Below are 20,543 nucleotides of genomic sequence, written 5' to 3'. Positions count from 1 at the left end.
CCAATTCCTCATTGAATATGTCATTGTCGGAACTGCAACACCAGGCTACAATCATGTGCAGCAGATAGCATCAGTGCAACCTGTTCCGTATCTTGCTCCCAGAGCCTGACCGGAAGTCTCCACCATGACACGTCTCATTGGCCTAAGGCATGCAGAAGGTCTTCAGCTCGAGGCCTTAGGGGGGGCTGAGCTTGACAAGGCTACGCGCTTGTATAGAGCATATGCTCAAGGTCAAAAGCTCAAGTATCAGCCTTCTTGCTGTCATTTTCGAGCCTGATCAATAGAGTCTTTCTCTTTTGTTGCGTCTTAAGGGAGGTTCTCCAAGTCAATCGTCTCCTAAACATCAGGACAACGAAAATAACCATGGCCGAACTTACTATCGGTTGCATATCGTTTCTGTTCCAGGTCTTCTCGGGATGTGTGACCGGTAAGCCCATTCCGTATGAGCGAACTACACAACTCAGGCTGACCGTGTTTAGGCATTGAAATCATCACAGATGCGTCGAATCTAGACAAAGACTTTCAGTACTTGCGAGTGCGGATGAAGTTTGAACAGTATCGTCTACTTGACTGGGCCGAGATTGTTGGCATTGATTACACAGACGAGAAGCTCATTCTCAACAAAACGACGAAGGCCCTGGTTTTGGACCTCCTAGAGCAACAAAACATACTGCTCGCTCAATTTGGTCGCCGGGATACTAAATACAAGAGGTTCAAGAGTCCCCTCCTTGTCGAGCTCGCGGAAGAGTTTGATGGCAGTCACTCCACGGTTTCCTCGGAGCACCTTCTGGAGAACGGTGCCAGGCTGCAGAAAAGGGACACCGACTTGACGCGGTTCCCTCAAGCTAAGGATTTGTTGAAGAAATCTCTCGACTTCTCGAAGAAATTCAAAGACGTTCCCAGACGGCTCAAGTGGGCTTCATGGGACAAGGCCAAGATGGAGACTCTGATTGAAAAGCTGAGCATGTTCAACGACCAGATCCGCCAGGAACTCAACACAGCTCAGCTGGGCAGCCTTGTCGACAAACAGAGGAGGACAGAGTACCAGGTTATGCAACTGAACAACAACCTTCAGAACTTGGTGCAGATCTTCCAGTCCCAAGTACTCACAGTACATTTGGGTCAGCCGCACTATACCAACGGCCGTTCCATCATGCCAGTCGAGGAGTCCGAGTATGGTGATTACAGTTCTGAGAATCGCCCTCGTCTTCCTGCATCTCAGGGTCTAGCTGCTCTAGCACAATTCAAAGCTATCAGCTATGCCATCGAACATCCCAATGACCTCACACAGAGTTTCACACAGGCCATCGAGTTATCTCAATCACCTAGGGAAATCTGCGATGCTGAACTCGCTCTTGAGGACATCCGTCCTCAAGACACTGATGAGTTTCCAGAAGAAGTTGAGGAAGGACAGCGTACGGAAGCCGTTTACAAGGATCGCTCTGTTTGGATCGAATGGAAGATGTCCGAGCCCGCAGCTGTTCAACCCGACGGATTGGACCCTCAAATCGAGGTGCGTGTAAAGAAGCTTGCAACCTTGCTCAAAGAAAACAACAGGACAGAGCAATTTCGCGCTCCGCGTTGCTTTGGGTATTTCAGGGAGAAAGACGTAGGTCGATTCGGCTTGGTGTTCGAGAAGCCTCAAACAGTACCGAACGCAGAGGCACCTCAATCTCTGTACTCCTTGTTGACCGATGCAAACGTTGAGATTCCTTCACTGACCGACCGCGTCACACTCATGCGCTTGCTCTCTGAAACCATCGAGCGTCTACATGCCGTCAATTGGCTACACAAGGGCCTCCGTTCGGCTAATATCCTCTTCTTCAAGGACCCCTCCACCCAGGAGATCAACTACTCTCAGCCCTACATTTCAGGCTTTGACTACTCTCGCCCCGCCATGAACGATGAAATGACGGAGAAGCCACCCGAGAACGCAGCTTCGGATATCTACCGCCACCCCATGGTACAAAGCAACGGGAATCGCGAAAGTACTGGAGATCGACCCAATTTCAAGAAGAGTCATGACTTATACTCTCTTGGCATACTGCTGATGGAGATCGCGTATTGGCAACCGGTCAACAAGATTCTGGACATCGTCATCACAAAGGATACTAAGCCGAGCATTACGTACAAAGTCAGGGAAAGATTACTGGAGGAGAAGATATGGCTGAACAAGGTGAAGAGCTATTTGGGAAACACGGTGGAGAGCGTAGTCCGGGCTTGTCTCGAAGGCCCCACTGCCTTTGGATTGGAGGAGGAATGCGACGAGAAGAGGGAAGAGGTAGGTGCGGAACTGCAGAGGATGTTTGCTGAGAACGTCGTTGAGAGGCTGGCTCAGATGAAGGGTTTGTGAGTGTTCTCAATTTTCCGTATGGTGCAATTTCTACCTTCGCGCCACAAGCATAGATCTTGCTTTTTTCAGTTGCTTCTCCCTCCTTCTACCATAGATCCAATTCAATACCCTGTATGCTTTACCTTTCCATGTCTCAGCGCTGCTCTCGGGTAATCAACCTATCCATGGACAGAGGGTTAGACACGCTAGAGCCACCACATACCACTAAGCATTCGTGAGGGAAGCTTAAACAAGGTAAACATGGCCGTGCTCGTCGGACCGCCCGATAACCAATCCTGACTACCAGTCCCTACCCATGCACCCCGCACTATCAAGCCACCGATCCCAGGCCCCCGCAAGGATGCTTCGGGCTAATGAGACCCACCTTGACCACGCGTCCTAAGGCCCCCATGTACAACAAATTCTCCTTCTTCGAATGCATGTCCCTCAAGTGGTGGAATTTCGCACAAGGATGTCCACAACTCGTCGGGCCTTCTCAATTCATGCGGCTGCTGCAAAGATGGCTAGGATCTAGACAGAAACCCCTGTTTGTGGACTAGGATCTGAGATGGCCATCCGTACGTCTGCTACCGGAATCTTCGAAGGAATCGCGTCAGCGGACTTGCATCTTCAATGCTTGGCGACGCGGAGGGAGAAAAAGTACTTGGCATTAATATGTGGAAATTGCTTGACACTGCCTTGCGAGAGAGACAGTAAGTCCTCCAATGGTCTTCTCATACATGGGCAACTACTCGAGCGAGACCGTTGTAGTACGGAGGAGGACGCTCCTGCAACGAAGGAGTATGGAGTATATAAAAGGGCTGGTGATACGGGCATTACTATTTACTTCAGTCAAAGACTCAAGTCTCATTCACGGTACAACATATCCTCCCCGAGACGTCTTCAGAACTTCCTATCAGCAACAAATTCAAGATGCTTTCCCCAACCAAGCTCGTTGCTCTTGTGGCTCTGCTTCCTTCAGTCCTCGCATGCAACGCCTACACCGGTGGTCTTCCAACACCCACTTCGACAAAGTCGAACAGCGCTGTCATTACTGTCGCAGCCGGCGCCACTTTTGACTGCGGATGGGCCAAATACGACAGAGGCTCAGGAGCCTGCAACGGTCAAACTGAAGGCGGTAAGTACCATTTCCAACCATCGCCTCTGATTGTGGCTGTTCAATGACCCTAGTTAACATCGCACCACAGGTGATGCTGACGCCGTCTTCCTCCTGAAGAAAGGCGCGACGCTCAAGAACTGCATCATTGGCGCAAACCAAGCAGAAGGCGTGCACTGCAGTGGAGCTTGTACTCTCGAGCTCGTATGGTTTGAAGACGGTATTTGGTCACTCTCCATAATGAACAAAAGAATGAGGATGCTAATGAGAAGACAGTGTGCGAGGACGCCATCTCGATTAAAAACGATGTTGCGGGCGATGAGTCCTGGATCATCGGCGGTGTAAGTACATATACCAGTCGCAGAGATATACATGACTGATGAGATCAGGGAGCATACCACGCATCGGACAAAGTTGTTCAGCACAACGGATGTGGAACCGTGAACATCATCGTAAGTCCACACCTACACACTGGAAAACTATAAACAACTACTGACGTTCGTACGCAGAACTTCTACGTCAACGACTACGGCAAATTGTACCGTTCGTGCGGAAACGTGAGTTAACCCCCTTGATCTTTTCCAGTCCAAACTTCCACCAGTCTCCATACCATTTTTCTCTTCTCCAACGTCCGTTCGTCGCGCTTGCCTATTTAGCTCTACTAACGCGGCTGTGAACAGTGCTCCTCGCAATGCAAGCGTAACGTCTATATTGAAGGCGTTGTAGCTGTCGACGGCGGCGCACTGGCTGGTATCAACAGCAACTACGGAGATACTGCTACTATCAAGGACTCGTGCTACGATACCAGCGTGCCGTGCCAGATGTACACTGGCTGCACGAACGGTTGCGAGCCGGCAAAGGCTGGGACTTGCTCTGGTTAGAAGAGATGACAATAGTCAAGAAAGGTGGAATAAGGATGAAGTGATCGGTATCCTGGATAGTCTGTCATTTCCGTTTTCGATAATGGTTGGATGCCGCGAAGTAGTTTTGGCATTTGAATTTATATGTAATTCGTTATATGAGCTCTCCTGTGATCTGAGTTGTGAGAATGGGTACGATCGATTTGGCCTTCTATCGTAGCACTTCTATATGTATTTGGAGAGTGTTACGTTCTCTAAAGTCCATGAGGTTGAAGGTCGACCAGTCAAAACTCTGGAACGAACCAACAAAGTAGCGAGTTAGCAGTCGGGTTGATACTAGCTCGCCTTTATTCGCATGATTCACGGATTTTCGATACATTTCGGTTAGGCGAGTGTTGCACCATGGCAGAGGAGATTAGTAGTAATACATCTCATCGATCATTTCTACAACCTTGCGTTTCAGCCATGGCATATCTCGTGTCGACCAGATTTAGGGGTTCATGTATTTCATTCTATCGAAGAGAGGGTCCTCCAAAAATCACTAAGTCGTGCCTCATCAATGGCTTCCATTGGCGTCAAAACATCCATGTTCCATGCCGCCCGCCGTGCCTTCGACGAAAGGCTATGCAAATATTCCTAAAGTACAGACCGCTCCGAATCAAAAACGCTTAGTAGCCGACACCCTTCAGGTAAAGGCCGAGCTCGGCGACGGCGTTGAAAGCAGAGGGTGTCTGGGTGTCTTGGTCGTGGTGAGCGATGAGGATGGCCTGTGTGGTCTTGTAGGCAACGAGGCCTTCTTTGCCCTGAAAAACGTATCAGTATGATGTTGTAGACTTTGGGGCTGGTATCGCGTTGTTCAAAGCCAGTGTCGGATGGCGTACCTTCTTTGCTATCAGGGTATCATCCGTGGCCTCGATGGTCATGAATTTGTCGCCGTTTGCCTTGACACCGTTGGAGAGAACTGACTTGGGCTCGCTCTTGTCGCCGAAGGAGGAGGCGATAGCGCCCATCTCGGCAGCGGTGAGCTGGAGTGTGTCAGCATCTTGTCCCGGTGTTGCTATGCGCTAGCCTGTGCTCTGCGATGTTGGCGTGGAGCGGCTCAGGTAAGGTGGGCGCGAGGAGTCGGTGGGACATACGGAGAAGCCTGGGGACGAAGCCCATGTGGTCTGACCGCTGACATCGCAGATGAGGGCCTTGTCAACGTGGCCGGTGCCAACGAGGCTGTCGAGCAAGTGGTTAGAAACGTGATGTCGAGACGGCAGGAGATGCAATATACCTCGTGTCGACGTATGCTGTTCATGTTGTTAGTCTCAGCTCTCCGCGTTGCGTGCCTGCTGCTTACCTTGCCAGGACATGTTTACTGAGTGAGGGGTAGTGTGTGGGCTGTGGAAGCTGCTATCGACGTCTGCGAAGGGAGTGATGCGCGGAGAAGTCGAGGATGGAGGTGAGATGGATAGATCAAATAGCTCCTGACTAAGCAAAGAGTGAATGTGTTTGCGGTGTGCAGAGCGTTGTTGTTGGGTTGTATCGCGGTCCAAGTCGGGTGGGGCCGTTGACGTGCGAGAATTGGTGGGGCACTGTTTTTCTACGACCCCGCAGCGTTGCAATCACAATCGTGGCCGACGACGACACACTTTGATTGTCACCACAGTGCCTTAGCTCGCAATTGTGATGTGGCAGTCAGACAGCACTCGTTGCGCCATCATGCATGTTTCACCATGTGGGGGTCCATCGTTCAGCAGTGTGAACAGTACGATATCTCACGCCGCTGCAAACGCCTGGCTCCGTGACTATTCACTTGCCCAACGAAAAATGGGTCCGAGTCATGTCACTCACCCACGACCAAGCCAAGCCGTACAGTGAGGCGTGTTGAATTCTTCACACCAAATCCAACCTGGGAAGTCCGTTCCCAATCGCCCTGTAGGGCTTTCAATTCCTGAACAGGGTTTTCCGTGTCTAACACATGTTCGCTCAATAGGGCTTTGGATTTGCGACACTCGTGCTAGGAAGAGAAACATCACGTGATGAGGACCCGTCTCATGCTTCAAGCTCGAGCTCCAAAAGTCGAGACGCGCCCAGCCTTGCGACTTTGATCTTTAACGCGCCACATGTGGTGATAACCAAACCCGGTGACTCTCTCACTCCATTCAAATCGATTAGTCAAACCCGCAATCATCAAATCATGCCATCTCCTCCTACGCGTTCTCGGTCGCGTTCGCGTAGCGCATCTCGCGACCGTTCGCCTACCAGATCGCCAGCACGCTCTCCTTCGAATCGCTCAGCGTCGCCGCGGCGCTCGATAACTCCACGTTCGCCTGCACGCTCACAGTCGCGCATCTCTCCATCACTCTCACCACGGCGCAATGGACGACGAAGCTACACACCAGACAACAGGAACAGTAGATCACGGTCGCGAAGCCCCAGAGGAAGGAGTTACACGCGCAGTCCAACTCCAAAGGACGCATCGCCTGCGCCTAGGAGTGCAAAGGTAAGTAGATGCTGGGCATATGGAGGCCGTGAAAGAGCTTTTTCGTCAGGATCAGCTCTAGACCAGCTAGCCTTGTCTTGACCACACAAAAACTAACATCATTTCCAGATTGTAGTTGAGGCCTTGACCAGAAATGTCAAAGAAGACCATGTGCGCGAAATCTTTAGCAAGTACGGCACCATCAAAGACTTGAGGATGCCCATGAACCCGACATGTAGGTACTGCATCACATTCTCTGAGGCAACCGGACTGATTGTGTAGTCAATATAAACCGCGGAATCGCATACATCATGTACGAAGAAGTTGACGACGCTGAGCGCGCAATCGCAAAGATGCACGATGCACAACTGGACGGTGCCAAAATCCAAGTTTCGATTGTCCTTCCTCGACGCCGTTTCTCACGAACACCTTCGCCAGCATACAGAGGGCCGCCACCGCGGGAAAGATTCCAAGACGATCACAATGGCCGTGGAGGAGGACCACCTGGCGCCTACCGACCACCACCCATGGGCGGGCCATCGCGCTACCGTTCACCATCACCAAGAGGAGGTTATCGAGGACGCGGCAGAGGTCGTGGGCGAGGAGGTGGTGGTGGTGGCGGTGGCCATGGATATCGTCCACGCTCATACTCTAGGAGCAGGTCACCGCGTCGAAGTCCTACGCGGTCGTCTTACTCTCGATCGCCATCTAGATCTCCGCCGAGACGACGAGGCGGTGGAGGTGGTGGCAGTGGTGGGAGGAGAGATTCTCCACCAAGACGAGGACGGGGTGGTGGAGGTGGTGGAGGAGGGGGAGGCAGAAGGAGCCCGAGTTATAGTTCCTACGGCAGCTACAGCCCGCGCGATCGCAGTAGGAGCAGGGATCGCAGATGAAATGGATTAACGGATGTAGTTGGTTCACGCATCACTTGGTTAGGATAGCTTAGTGCCCTTTGGGCCCGCGAATCAACAAAAAATTGGACACGAGACGCCTCCCATTCTTAAGTGGACAGCTTGAACACAGGGCTTCCTAAGTCAAGGCATCGCCATTACGCTCACCCCTACTTGTCATTATTCGACTCTGTGCAATGCTTTTCGCTCTACAATAGACTACACCGACGTATCTGCTCTCCATCATACCATCTTCAACATAAAACCACCGCCTCTCTCTTCATCCTCCCTTCCCGCAAATATCCCGCTGAAATCCACTTCTCCCCCGCCTTGCTTCTCTCCACGCTTTGGCGCATGCGGACTCTTCCTTCGCCGTTTCTCCTGCCCCGCCTTACTCGGAAACGTAGGGAACAACTCCGCAGGCTTAGGTTTAGGCTGCTCCTTGAAATATTCATGATGTAGTACTTGTTGCGCTGTAGGCCTATTATCCGGATTGAGAGACAAAAGAGACGACAACAACTCGATGCCCGAAGCAGTAAGGAAGGGAAACCGCGCGCGATCGAAGCCCCGCGTGTCCCGGTGGTCGCGGGGGAGCTTCAGAGATTTGGAATTCGGGAGGCGGTAGAACGCTGCCCAAGATTTCTCCGTAGGAAGCCCGCAGAGCGAGAATATGAGGGACAGTTGGTCAACTTCGTTTTTCCCGGGGAGGATGGGGGCTTTGAGGAGAAGCTCTGCAAATATACAGCCTAGACTCCACATATCGACCTCCGTCCCGTATGCCGTTGTGCCTAGGAGGAGTTCTGGCGCGCGGTACCATAGTGTGACGACAAGTTGAGTCAAGGGGGCGTTGGAAGGGGGGATGTAGCGTGCCATGCCGAAGTCTGCTAGTTTCAGGGTCCCGTGGTGAGAGAGTAGGATGTTCGAGGTTTTGAGGTCGCGGTGCATTATGCTGCTGTCGTGAAGATATGCAACGGCGCTAGTGAGTTGGCGTAGAAGTGTTTTTACTTCGCTGGCGAGGAAGGGCTCGGACATGTCTTCTTGTAGTGTTTTCAAGTCGTGGTCTAGGAACTCCATTACCAAGACACATTCCAATGGGTCATCTCCACTCAGAATCTCCTTGAGCTCGACGATGTTTGCATGTCGGGCCTTCTGCAAAATATCGATTTCCCGCAAAGCGGTGATAGGAAAGCCGTCACCGTTGGGATCAGGTTTTATCTTCTTCAGGGCGACTATTGAGTTGGTAGAAGTGTCGCGGGCACGGGACACCCAGCCGTAGCTTCCTTCTTCGATGTGATTGAGGGTGGAGAAATTGGACGTGTGGCGGCAGGGGGACCAGGTTCCGACTTCGAATCTCAACAACTTTCTCTCGCCTTCCTTGGGCTTCGCTTGGGATGTTTCTTGGTTGTCGTTGTCAGAAGACAGGCGACGGCGCTTTGCCGGACGTGATTCGACATCTTGGCTAGTTTGCGTTGTTGCTGCGTCTGCTTCTTGTTGTTTCTGGAGCTTGAGACGTTTCTTCTCTTCCTTCTCTTTTTTGCGCCGGAGGGCTTCTGCTGCGTCTGCTTCCGAGTCTGCCCAGCGTGATGCCATTGCCTCTTCTCTTTCAACTGGACTGAATTGATATTGGTAACTTTAAAACTCGTCGAGAACACCACCGTGCAAGAGTGACAAGTAGCGTTGAAGGGTCGGATTGTTCAGCGCGGTATTTCCTCCTTCGAGTCGCGTAAGAGTCGAAGTGTCGCGTTGGTGTCGAAGCACAAGTCAAAAGCACGTGGGTCATAGCTCCTTCACCTCGGCGTTCCGAAGCCAAACTTTTAGCTACTTCGGAACGCGTAGACGTCATGGAACTGCGATGACAGCGCCCGCCATGAGAGCCAATTCTCTCAGTCTACTTCGGACGACGACGCGATGTAGTTGGGCGCGATCGCAGCCATTCACAAACACTGCAGCAAGATGTGCTACTCGGTGGTCCTCGACCTCGACGCCCTCAAGTTCGGGCGGAGAGAGGCAATGGTCGACACCACTGGCAAAATTTCTGGGTGAAGCCATCACAGTACACAAACCACAACTATTGGGAAAGGTATTTGCTGACAATTGGCGCAGACTACAGGCCCAATAACGGTGGCAGCCTACATGCGCCAATGTCTCACCTCGGAACTAGGAGGCTACTACACGCGACAGACATCACCCGGAGAGGACCAATTCGGCACGAAGGGCGACTTTGTCACATCACCCGAGATCAGCCAGGTCTTCGGCGAGCTCATTGGCATATGGTTGTACGCTGAGTGGCTTGCGCAGGGAAGGAAAGAAAAGGTGCAAATTATCGAGGTGGGACCGGGACGTGGGACACTTATGGATGATGTGCTGAGGGTATGTCAACAGACAGATCAAGAAAGGAAGGAGCGGACTCTGACGTGACACTAGACCATCGCGAGCTTCAAGGGATTCGCGAGAAGCATCGAAGCCATCTACCTCGTCGAAGCGTCGCCGCACCTGCAGAAGCAACAGGCGAAGCTCCTCGCTGGTACCGAAGATGTACAAAAGAGCGAGGTCGGATGGACAGCGCCGTGCAAGTACATACCGGGATGCAACATCCAGTGGTGTGAGGACATACGGTTTGTGCCCAAAGGTACGTTTCCGTTGCCCATTCGCTCCTGCGATGCGAGAGCTGACTAGCCATAGAGGAGACTTCCGCACCCTTCATCCTCGCCCACGAATTTTTCGATGCCCTTCCAATCCACGTGTTCCAGAATGTCCCTCAATCCTCAATCCCGGCTTCCTCCACAATCATAACCCCCACCGGCCCTATCAAACCAAAACATGGCGCCACAGCACCCAAGAACACATGGCATGAGCTTGTCGTCTCTCCCACGAACCCATATTCCAGCGCTGGGACCACCACCACAACTCCTTCTCCAAAGAAAGAAGACGAGAAACCCGATTTCGAACTCACAGTCTCCAAATCGCCCACACCGCACTCGCTCTACCTTCCCAAAATGTCTAACCGCTACAAGGCACTTGAAAACACACCAGACGCCATCATAGAAATCTCGCCAGAGTCAATATCTTACATAAATGATTTCGCCGTACGGATAGGCGGCAGCAACCCTACATCGTCGTCGACCACCACTGCACCACAAAAACAGCCCACGTTCCAGAAGCCCGAACCATCAGGCGCAGCGCTAATTCTCGACTATGGCCCCTCTTCCACGATTCCTGCTAATACTCTACGCGGCATTCGTTCGCACCGCCCCGTGTCCCCCCTCTCCTCCCCGGGGTTTGTCGATCTAAGCGCTGACGTGGATTTCCTCGCCCTCGCCGAATCAGCACTCGATGCTTCCCCCGGCGTCGAGGTTCATGGGCCCGTCGAACAAAGTTTCTTCCTCTCTACAATGGGGATCAAGGAGCGTGCGGAGCGGTTGTTGAAGAGCGCAAAGGATGATGATACTAGAAGGAGATTAGAGATTGGCTGGAAGAGATTGGTTGATCGGGGCCCGAATGGGATGGGCAAGTTGTACAAGGTTATGACGGTTGTACCGTATAGAGAAAAGGGGCCAGTGAGAAGGCCAGTAGGCTTCGGAGGTGATGTGATGTGAGAGGAATCTACATGTCTATCTGTATGATATTGCATTGGTAACGTGCTTGAAGGTTTAGTTCTTAGAAAGTGTTGCCGTACGTACGTTCTGCGACACTCCATTATTCCTGCAATCAATCATGTCGCGCAATTGAAAAGTTGATAGCACAATTTCCGCCATTGCAGCTTGGACAAAATATCTCAAAACACGTCACAAGGCGGTATAAAAAAACGCCATCTGCATATCCATACCTCGTTTGTTATAAACAGGAATGCTACATGAACTACCAAGTACACCCGGCTGGTAATGCTTCAATGACCATGTTTTCGCTCACAAGACTACCATGCCCCCAGTACCAATTTTGTCTCGACTCAACAGCCCAATCTTCATATCACGTCTTTATACTCGGCACTCATACCCTTCACAACTCCTTCTTCATCGCCGGGCTCGTGTCAACCTCCGTCTGCTCAATCAAGCTCCGAGCAACCATTGCACTCTCTCCCCATCCTCTCTGTCTTCCCCAGAATCTCGTCTCAGGCGTAGTCTCCCTCAGACTGCTCTGTCGGGCGTCCTCTTCAAGCGAGTGCCTTGTAATCTCGCCTCCTGACCCGCTCAATGTAGGAAGTGTCTTGAGGGCACTCAGGTTTTCTTCAAAGTACTGCTTGCGGATGAGATAACGTTCGCGGCGCTCTTTCTGTAGCCCAGGAGAGTCAAGCTTCGAGATAGCAATGCAAACTGCATAACGGAAGAGAATGAAAATGTGTTCGGAGAAGAAGACCGCGAGGAGCAGAGCCCAGAGCGTGATGTTGGAGGGTTTGCCATCAGGGCCTGCACCATCATTGCGGAACATGAAGACGAGGGCCGCGGTAGTCAGGCTGCCAAGCCAGCTGAGGAAAGAAAGAGAGTCTAGCCAGGGACCGATGGTGTCCGCGCGCCAGGGAGTGGGACGTTGCATTTCCACGCAAATCTTCATTGCATCCGCGCGGAGCTCGATCCAGTCGTTGATAAGGAAAGATACAGCCGTCAGGGGCCAAACGACAGAGAAAAGAGAAAGATATCCGAACTGGACGACCATTTCTCGGAGATCGGCGTTGACATCGTAGACGTCCAGTTCAGCTTCTTTCCTCACTCGTTCGAGAAACTCGGCCTCCTCCGGCGGGTCGGTTGCTGCGGGGGAAAGGGATGTTCCGCCGTTCTTCGCAGCCTTCTCTGATTGATACTCCTTGAGCTTTGCAAAACCCCGACGCTTAAGATATGGGACGATGAGTTCCAAGCCAAGGTTGACGACTTGAGCAGTGACCGTAAAGTAAATGACCTGCTTGCGGAGACGGTCTGGGTTGATTCCCCAAGTTTGGTTCGTGGAAACATGAAGTTGCTTCTCGTCTTCCACAAATGGTCGTACAGCCACGTTGAAGACGTCAAGGTATGGCACTATCACAGTGCCGAAAGGAACGTAGACAAAGGCCGTCAAAAAGATGCCAAGGTAAGACGTGATGAAGTTCATGACAAAGATCTTCTGGGTCAGCGCAGTTTGGTACGAGCTTACAGTCTCGTGGTTTTCGAATTCTGTAAGTCGGGTTGCGAGTGAAGTAAGAATCGTGAGCAATACAGGGTTCACGGTTGTGAGGATACCAGTAGGAATGAAGACCTGGACAAAATCAACAATTCTGCATGTAGTTCGAGAGGGCGGTACTTACCAGAACGCTCTTCAGGGGCCCGTTGTAGACCTCCGAGATGAATACTTCGATACCGAAGCAGGTTGCGATGACAGTCCCAAGCATGACTATCGCAGAGAGTGCAAATGGCACCACCAGTAATTGCCTTTGTAGTCGTTTTGTCGCAGAGAAGAACTTGACATCTTCTCCAGTGATTGGGTCTGTGATTGTCTTTTCGTGCTTAAACTCTCTTCTTCTGTTGTCAATCTTAGAGACACCCTTGACGCCCCATCGAACGCCAAGGTCAATTTCTTGATGTTTCCACCACTCAGTGAAGACAGTGCACCACACCGCACTCGCTAGGCCGTAGATGGGTGAGAAATGGCCGAGGAAAAGCCATGCGAAGGCGCCGAAGGCGGCAGGGAACATGAGAAAGGTGAAGTAGGACTGCGTAAAGGCGAAGTAGAAGGCAATCTATGTGAATTAGTTTCTCGTTGTTCGAACTTTTGGAGCGTGCTCACCTTCTCGCCCAGGCGGTTTCGAATGTCATCCAAGTCCTCCGTCTTAAGAAAGTAGGACGACGTCCACTTCTTGATCCAATCCTTGTTGTACACATGGTCATGCAGAGCAAAGATGGATTCGACGCCTTTCCATTCTCCTTCCTTTGGTGTGATGCCAGCTCCGCCCTCAGACACAGGGTTCGTAATGAGCTGGTATATGATTCGTAGCCTCTCGGCTTCGTAGAGGGGCTCTGCGTGTACAGCTTCGCGTGTCTCTTTGGGAGGAGCAGTAGCGCGAACGCCATGGATCCAGTCGCGGACTCTGTTAGTATTGTTAGCAAAAGCATTTGAGATGGACGACAAGGTGAGGGCTTACCTCGATCTGTACACTTCGCCGAACAGGTGCTCGTCAGAAGCAACCCTTACAAAGAGGAGGACGGAATGATTGTCTCCGTTGCGGACCTCCGTCTGCAGACCGACATTCGCAATGGCTTCACATAGCTTTTCGAATTGGGCGATGGCAGTACGCTTGTCTAGACTCTGGTCAGCCTTCACGTGCCTCAGTCTTCGCACATGTACGACTCACCCGTCTTTGCAAACCGATAGGTAATCACATAGTCGACATCCAGATTGGATTGGAGGGCTTGAGATTTCGTCATGGCGGACGATGAGCTCGCGCTGTCGAGCAGGGCGAATTTGAGGCGATATATCTTCCAGGAAATAGAGGTAAAGAAAGGGATTGTAGGAGATGTGTCCCCCTCCACATGAGCACACATTCCAGGTATTGGGAAGCTGCAGTTGGTGGTCAAACCAACGTCATCAGCGCGTCGCTTAGCGCTGCCGCGAACCCTGCGTCACCTCGCACGACGGACATCTGAACGTCGCAAACAGGATATCGCAGAGACTGAGGGGTATGCTGAGCTGATATGAGTTTCTTGTTTGAAGTCAGCACTGTGATGCAGACTAGCTCTGAAGCATCCACTTGCACGTCCAATGCAGAGATATGCCCAAGTACCATTGGAGCATCACATGACATCGCGCAGCGTTTTTGCTTGTCCACAATTTTGGAGCTTCAATCACGCGTCGGCAATGCCTCCTGCCCTCAATGTCCCTCCTTAAGTATTCGAAGCAATACCTAGCCAACCAATCGAGATATGCATGCCTCAATGCCTTTGTCTCGCGCATTGAATCCTCTTCCTTGCTGGCTCACGCCGACTCCCCTACCACACACGTAGGTGAGCGGGGTGTCAACAATAAGCCTATTGCCGTCAAAGACAACATGTGCACTAAAGAACTGAAGACTACGGCTGGTTCGGGCATTCTAAAGGACTTCATGAGCCCATATGATGCGACGGTGGTGAAGCTGTTGCAAGATGAGGGAGCCGTGATTGTGGGAAAGACCAACATGGACGAGTTTGGCATGGGGTCGCATTCTACACACTCACATGCCGGCCCGGTGAGGATGCAGCGATACGAGGGTGAAGATGCAAGCGCAGGAGGAAGCTCGGGCGGTAGTGCCCTTGCAGTGGCTAGTGGACAGTGTTGGGCGTGAGTAGTCAATGAATATGAACATGCTGGGCGGTCGAGCTGATGGCGCGTAGGGCTCTTGGTACAGATACAGGTGGTTCTGTCAGACTCCCTGCTGCATACACGGGCGTTGTTGGGTTCAAGCCAAGTTATGGACTCATCTCCAGATGGGGTGTCATTGCATATGCGAACTCACTCGATACTGTGGGTATACTCGGGAGGAGTTCCATGGATGTAGAGGAAATGTTTGGTGCGTACCAGTTACACCAATCTGAGATGTGTATCTAAACTTTGTTCGCAGACAAACTCAACATGTACGACTCCCAGGATCCTACCTCTCTCCCGTCTTCGACACGTGCACGTCTTCGTTCCGATAGCGAGAAGCCAAGGTCTTTGAAGATTGGAATACCATTAGACTATAACATCGCTACCCTCGATCCTACTGTTCGCAAGGCCTGGATTCGTACTTTAAAACTGCTATGGGGACAAGGACATAGCTTACATCCCGTGCGACTACCAGCAACACAACATGCTCTCTCGGCTTACTACATTCTCGCTCCGGCAGAAGCGTCTAGTAACCTCGCGAAATATGATGGCGTTCGTTTTGGTAGCAGAGCAGACGGTATTGACGGGACTCGTGAGAGTGTACTCTTCGCTAAGACTCGAGGACAAGGCCTCGGTCCAGAGGTCCAGCGTCGTATCCTGCTGGGCGCTTTTTCACTCAGTGCACAAGCTATCGACAACTACTTCATCCAAGCACAGAAAGTTCGGAGAGTGGTACAGCAAGATTTCGACAGAGTTTTCGCTAAACCAAACCCGTTATTGAATGCTGCTGAGGATCGGGAAAAGGGTGATGACAGAGTAGATGTCTTGCTCTGCCCAACAGCTCCAACCCTCGCCCCGTCTTTATCAGAAGTTCAGAACCAGGATCCAGTGCACGCATATATGAACGATGTCCTCACCGTTCCAGCCAGTTTAGCGGGGCTTCCAGCTATCAACGTTCCTGTTAACGTCGAAGTTGCTGAGCACCAGACAGGTCAAGGCCATGAAACGGAGTTCAAAGAAAGCGCAGGCATTCAGATCATCGGGCAATATGGTGACGACAAGCTGGTGCTCGATCTTTCAAGCTCCCTACAGGCCCTCGCGGAGACAGGCCAGAGCTCCTCAGCACCCCACATGGCTGTCTGGGAATCGAGCACTCTCTGATCCGCCAATATAAGGGACGATGAAAGTGAACGATGGGGAGAGAATAGCTCTGGAAAATGTACGAAAGGCACTCAACTACTCAAGAAGCATACTATTTGCCGGAATACGAGTTACAGGAAACACACATACGTGTGTCTCAATCATGCTAGCACAAACTCTTGCATTCAGACCTGAGAAATGAGAAAGCTCAGTGAATCAAGACAGTCCTCGTTCATTCGTGATGATATTGCTTGATTGTATTCAAATACATAAGGAATTGATTTTGATCGACCTCCTACTAACATCCCGCATATCATGTCTCATACTCATCTTCCCGTAGCCCAGTTATCGTCATTCATGACGGGGAAGCTTAGTGCTAAAATACATTAGTATTTATCAACGCCACCAAAGTAGAAGAAACACTCACGGAGCAGGATCCACAGCTGCAGCCGGAGCAGTCACCCTGGCAGTTACAAGCGTTGCAGGAGCTGTTATCGTTGTCAGTGTCTATTCGTCTCAAGTGACTATTAGGTGGCTCGGAAACAGCAAAGCGTAGTGTCCATCGGGGTATCAGCTCTCCTCAGTGCTACTTTGTCAAAGCCTTGTGATTGGAGATAAAGGAAGACAACTCACCAAGGAGACATGTTGGTTGATTGGGTAGCTCGGGGTTGACTTGATTGATTGGTTGTGTGGTTGTGTGGTCGTGTGGACTGATTGTGAGAGGTGGTGTGGACATCAAGGTGCGCGATCCCGGGTCTTTATATACATCGACTCTTCTCTCCCTCCCTTCTCTTCCTGATGCATCATTGTAAACAAAGATCGTCTAGACCCCGCGTCACGTATCTCGGCACCTACGCGGCCGCACAAGTCACGCACATCCCGCCATAGACGGTCCAAGGAGTTCGATGCGCTGCAGATCATATTGGTGAGACACGGTCAAGCGTTGTGGACACAGCATATCTTGGACTGTCTTGGGGAAGCAGACGTCCACTGAGCTCCTCCAAACGGTATGGTGCGTTGTTTTTGCGAATGCGGTTTTTATGCGGGTGGAGCTGTCAGGTTCCTATGCATACGAGTCCCTCGTGCCAAGGGTACATGGCTGAATATCACGATATCATATTAGTGACGATACGTTAGCACATGCCAGGAAGGTGATGTGCCGGTAAATGTCACGGTGATCAGGCATCTGTCGGATGGCTCCATATGCATATGCAGTAGTGCATTGCATACGGACCGCTCACAAGACTCGGGAAATGGGCCGCGTTGGAAACGTGAGAGGCTGCGGTAGGCCGAGTTGCTGTAGCCGGCTTCGAGAAACAAGAAACATTCGGCAGTGAATCGTGCAGAGTTATGACCCCACTTGGTCTGACTTGGTGGGTTGTAGGCTGCTGCAGTATCGAATTATCAGAACTTACACCGTAACGCCGAACCACTAATATTACAACCACAAAGAACCAACGAGAACGCTTGCCCCCATATATGTACGTCCGAATGAACCCAACCTAGATATCAAGATGCTGTCTTATATCATCTCCAAGCCTCCACTCATCTTCTCTCACCGTCCTTTCCAGCGGATTTGTGAAATCATCCTCATCACTCCTCCGACTTACATCTGTCCCTGTACTCGTCGAGCTATCAATCGTCGCATTGCTCACACTCCTCGTTGTACTCTTGCTCCGTTTCTTGCCCTTAAACCATGCTCTCTTCGTCTTGGTGCTCGCTACGTCCACATCGGAGGCCGCATCAACCAGGGTCGGCTCAGTTGCAAACGATGTTGTGCTGAGGTTTGACGAGAGTCTGGTAAGATGATTGGGGTCTTCGGGCTGCGCAGAATCGGCGACGGGATCGTGGCGGGGAGTCGGCATGGGGGTTACTTCTGTCGAGGGGGTGGATTCGACCAGTTCGGCAGAGCGGTACCACTTTCGCCGACGCGTATAGCGTCCCCAGCCATCTTGGCCTCTGCGACCGTCTCGCCACTGCTGAAGTCAGTGAGATGTTCTAGTGCGATTAGAGGAACAGTCGTACCTTGTTGTCGTAATATATCCACCCTGTATCGTCCTTTGAAACACCTTTGTCTACCTTGCCATCTTTGTCTGCGCCCTCAGTCTTCCACTCAGTTCCTTGAACCCACCTCCACCTCGCCTGCCCGCCTTCCACCTCAGGTAACTCAAACTGTTCCTTTGGTGGTACAGCGTTGAGGTGCTCATCTGTCCACGAAGCCCGCTCATATGCCAGCATGGACGATGTCCACCCGATACCCAGCCAACGTCGCTGATTCTCGTATATCGAAAAGGTAAAGCGCACTCCTGTCGACTCGGGTCGGCGCTTGGCCGCCAGAGATGCTGCTACTTCCTGGGTACTTTTCTTGCGAGGAGGCAGTGGTGGAGGTCTAGAATGAGTTTTGTCTTTTGGTGTCACCTCACTCAGATTCAGGCCAGTGATGAAAGTGCATATTTTGCGGACTGTTTTAGATCGCCAGATCAACGTGCGGGTGACGCGTGCGGGTCGAGAATGCCAGCTGAGTATCACAGTACCTATGGCTAGGACGGCTCGTTTCGTGGTGAGGATATAGAGGGGTGGGAGCGTGAGGAGTACCCATAGTGGGAGTACAACGAGAATGCGAATGAACAGTACAGTAAGCGCTGGCCGTGTTGTTGCTGATGTTGCTGTCCTTTGTGTGGAGAGGAAGTCGGTTAGGCGCAAGAAGGGGTCGAGGAGGATGTTGCAGCGCGACGTGAACAGCTTCAGGCTGTCCACAATCTCCTCCAAGCTCTTGTGATGCTTAATGTTGCTCTCTGACTCGGTTCGTGCATGTCCCCTTTGTCCCTTCTCCCCCGTCCATCCAGTCGATGAAAGCGGAGAGTATCTCCGTGTGTACATTCCTAGAATCAAGGCAGACACTACGATAATGGGCCCTGCATATCTCGTGACAACATCACCGTACATGACCACGGCCCAAAAGCCTGCCACCAAAAGGAAGCTTTCCCATGGGTCTTCCGTCGTCCATGTCACCAGCCCAGCCAACTTGCTCAGAGGCGCAATGAAGGGATGCGAATACGCAAGAACGCGGGTGATTTGCGGCGGCGTAGCAGCAAGTAGCGGCGACTTTTGATGCACGAGGATTGCGGAGCGTAACTTTGTCTGCGGCGTGACCTGGGCTAGGTTGGAGGGTGAGAAGGTGGCATAGGTCGGCGGGTTGGATTCACCGGAGGGCTGCGGTGACGACGCATCCTTGTGGGGTCGCGATGAGCTCGACATGTGCTCTAACCAAGGTGTATCTGGCCACGTATGAGCATGGTGCGTGCAGATGCCGCTATGTGGTGGTCGTGGTCGAGTTATTGTGGGAAGGCGACTGACCTATAGCTGCCATGCATCCAGAACTGCGTCATCGCCTGCCTGCTTGGATGAGGCCGAAAACCACGGGAACAGTTCAACCAAGTTGGAGGTTTTTGGTGCGCGAAGGGGTACTTGGAGAAAGAAGGGGAATGCTTGTGAGCATACATGTGAAGGCACTCTGGAGACATGTCATGTGGTCACTGTTAGTGATTGCTTTGCATGTGAAGGTCCGACACTTGCGGGAGCGTCATGGTGACCCTGTGTAGACACAAAGAGCCGTTGGCTGTAGGACTGCAAAGGTCCGGTAGACGTGTGGCAGATGTAAGCTTTTGCTTTTACGTTCATCTTAGCTGTCATGTCCTGTTGACTGATGGTAATGGTAACATGGTTCGCAGCCGAGAAGAAAGACTGTGAGTTTGCGATCGTTCGATGATTGGTTGCCCATGGATGGACTATACTCGGTCACGTGCGCCGAAAGTTCGGCAAGCCAGAGCCCTTTCAAGACACTCTCGCCGTCGGCTACATCCATCAGCAGGAGATTAGTCGACTGTGACACTTCAGTCCACATCTGTGCGCTTGAAACCACACCTCGACGTTTCTTTTGGCTACTCACCCCGCGCAATGGTGTGTCTCTCCACCAAAGCCATATTTAGCCACCTTCGTCTAACTTGCTCAGGCTCACCGTATAATAACACAAGTCGTTTTCTCTGGTGCCCGAATAATAGGCCGCGCCGTCACCGAGTCCTACAAGCAAGCGGCCGCTTCTCAAAAGTTTGCCGCGGCGAACCAGAATGGTGGCGGAGGAGGAGGCGCCTTCTCGGGATCCTCGAACATTACAATGGATGAGGCGTGCCAGATCCTGAACGTCAGCCCCGGAAAGATGGGACATATAGAACCGGAAGCCGTCACGGAGCGATTCAAGCGGTTGTTCGACCTCAACGACCCGCAAAAGGGCGGTAGCTTTTACCTGCAGAGCAAGATACTGAGAGCGCGAGAGAGGATCGAGAGGGAGCTACAAGGACACCAGCGGATGGCTGAGAGGGAGAAGGAACTGAGCGACGGGTTCAAGCCAAAGTTTACGAAGGAGGATTGAGCTGTA

The 20,543-nt window shown here is 51.8% G+C and overlaps 11 protein-coding genes across 11 annotated transcripts; 6 read left to right on the top strand and 5 right to left on the bottom strand.

The window, feature by feature from the left end:
- Nucleotide 1: 1 nt before the first annotated feature.
- Nucleotides 2–2,473, top strand: P153DRAFT_420427 (uncharacterized protein). Its single transcript, XM_033672241.1, has 2 exons — nt 2–427; nt 480–2,473. The coding sequence occupies exons 1-2, from the start codon at nt 364–366 to the stop codon at nt 2,351–2,353; spliced, it is 1,938 nt and encodes a 645-aa protein (XP_033527977.1). The 5' UTR covers nt 2–363; the 3' UTR covers nt 2,354–2,473.
- Nucleotides 2,474–2,791: 318 nt separating this feature from the next.
- Nucleotides 2,792–4,442, top strand: P153DRAFT_332539 (polysaccharide lyase family 3 protein). Its single transcript, XM_033665517.1, has 6 exons — nt 2,792–3,470; nt 3,541–3,669; nt 3,726–3,790; nt 3,839–3,901; nt 3,959–4,006; nt 4,130–4,442. Exons 1-6 carry the CDS (start codon nt 3,266–3,268, stop codon nt 4,328–4,330), a joined length of 711 nt encoding a protein of 236 aa, XP_033527976.1. The 5' UTR covers nt 2,792–3,265; the 3' UTR covers nt 4,331–4,442.
- A 350-nt stretch (nt 4,443–4,792) lies between these two features.
- P153DRAFT_363754 (Profilin/allergen) lies at nt 4,793–6,071 on the bottom strand. The gene is made up of 5 exons (XM_033667439.1): nt 5,652–6,071; nt 5,586–5,601; nt 5,446–5,530; nt 5,191–5,334; nt 4,793–5,112 (listed from the first exon to the last, which is right to left on the bottom strand). The coding sequence occupies exons 1-5, from the start codon at nt 5,662–5,664 to the stop codon at nt 4,978–4,980; spliced, it is 393 nt and encodes a 130-aa protein (XP_033527975.1). The 5' UTR covers nt 5,665–6,071; the 3' UTR covers nt 4,793–4,977.
- Nucleotides 6,072–6,217: 146 nt separating this feature from the next.
- Nucleotides 6,218–7,783, top strand: P153DRAFT_308597 (RNA-binding domain-containing protein). Its single transcript, XM_033664709.1, has 3 exons — nt 6,218–6,797; nt 6,906–7,011; nt 7,059–7,783. Exons 1-3 carry the CDS (start codon nt 6,492–6,494, stop codon nt 7,667–7,669), a joined length of 1,023 nt encoding a protein of 340 aa, XP_033527974.1. The 5' UTR covers nt 6,218–6,491; the 3' UTR covers nt 7,670–7,783.
- On the bottom strand, nt 7,774–9,403 carry P153DRAFT_363752 (Pkinase-domain-containing protein). The gene has a single exon (XM_033667438.1). It carries the CDS (start codon nt 9,254–9,256, stop codon nt 7,910–7,912), a length of 1,347 nt encoding a protein of 448 aa, XP_033527973.1. The 5' UTR covers nt 9,257–9,403; the 3' UTR covers nt 7,774–7,909.
- P153DRAFT_332531 (uncharacterized protein) lies at nt 9,354–11,389 on the top strand. The gene is made up of 4 exons (XM_033665516.1): nt 9,354–9,719; nt 9,770–10,036; nt 10,091–10,295; nt 10,349–11,389. The coding sequence occupies exons 1-4, from the start codon at nt 9,519–9,521 to the stop codon at nt 11,260–11,262; spliced, it is 1,587 nt and encodes a 528-aa protein (XP_033527972.1). The 5' UTR covers nt 9,354–9,518; the 3' UTR covers nt 11,263–11,389.
- Nucleotides 11,390–11,465: 76 nt separating this feature from the next.
- P153DRAFT_332526 (DUF590-domain-containing protein) lies at nt 11,466–14,190 on the bottom strand. Its single transcript, XM_033665515.1, has 5 exons — nt 13,983–14,190; nt 13,773–13,929; nt 13,418–13,718; nt 12,939–13,370; nt 11,466–12,889 (listed from the first exon to the last, which is right to left on the bottom strand). Exons 1-5 carry the CDS (start codon nt 14,170–14,172, stop codon nt 11,663–11,665), a joined length of 2,307 nt encoding a protein of 768 aa, XP_033527971.1. The 5' UTR covers nt 14,173–14,190; the 3' UTR covers nt 11,466–11,662.
- Nucleotides 14,191–14,328: 138 nt separating this feature from the next.
- P153DRAFT_363749 (glutamyl-tRNA amidotransferas-like protein) lies at nt 14,329–16,350 on the top strand. Its single transcript, XM_033667437.1, has 3 exons — nt 14,329–14,944; nt 14,998–15,173; nt 15,225–16,350. The coding sequence occupies exons 1-3, from the start codon at nt 14,502–14,504 to the stop codon at nt 16,127–16,129; spliced, it is 1,524 nt and encodes a 507-aa protein (XP_033527970.1). The 5' UTR covers nt 14,329–14,501; the 3' UTR covers nt 16,130–16,350.
- Nucleotides 16,351–16,407: 57 nt separating this feature from the next.
- On the bottom strand, nt 16,408–17,136 carry P153DRAFT_363748 (uncharacterized protein). Its single transcript, XM_033667436.1, has 3 exons — nt 16,742–17,136; nt 16,536–16,596; nt 16,408–16,484 (listed from the first exon to the last, which is right to left on the bottom strand). Exons 1-3 carry the CDS (start codon nt 16,842–16,844, stop codon nt 16,460–16,462), a joined length of 189 nt encoding a protein of 62 aa, XP_033527969.1. The 5' UTR covers nt 16,845–17,136; the 3' UTR covers nt 16,408–16,459.
- A 388-nt stretch (nt 17,137–17,524) lies between these two features.
- P153DRAFT_332522 (Pex24p-domain-containing protein) lies at nt 17,525–19,821 on the bottom strand. Its single transcript, XM_033665514.1, has 3 exons — nt 19,466–19,821; nt 18,134–19,386; nt 17,525–18,084 (listed from the first exon to the last, which is right to left on the bottom strand). Exons 1-3 carry the CDS (start codon nt 19,476–19,478, stop codon nt 17,611–17,613), a joined length of 1,740 nt encoding a protein of 579 aa, XP_033527968.1. The 5' UTR covers nt 19,479–19,821; the 3' UTR covers nt 17,525–17,610.
- Nucleotides 19,822–19,828: 7 nt separating this feature from the next.
- On the top strand, nt 19,829–20,537 carry P153DRAFT_373159 (cochaperone Pam16; the record flags this gene model as incomplete). Its single annotated transcript, XM_033669446.1, has 2 exons — nt 19,829–19,831; nt 20,121–20,537. 2 exons carry the CDS (start codon nt 19,829–19,831, stop codon nt 20,535–20,537), a joined length of 420 nt encoding a protein of 139 aa, XP_033527967.1.
- Between the last annotated feature and the right edge of the window lie 6 nt (nt 20,538–20,543).

Source organism: Dothidotthia symphoricarpi (genome assembly GCF_010015815.1).
Source record: "Dothidotthia symphoricarpi CBS 119687 unplaced genomic scaffold P153scaffold_3, whole genome shotgun sequence".
In the NCBI taxonomy this organism is placed as follows: domain Eukaryota; kingdom Fungi; phylum Ascomycota; class Dothideomycetes; order Pleosporales; family Dothidotthiaceae; genus Dothidotthia; species Dothidotthia symphoricarpi.
Note: the sequence above shows the minus strand (reverse complement) of the source record. Positions and strands in the feature narration are given on the sequence as shown.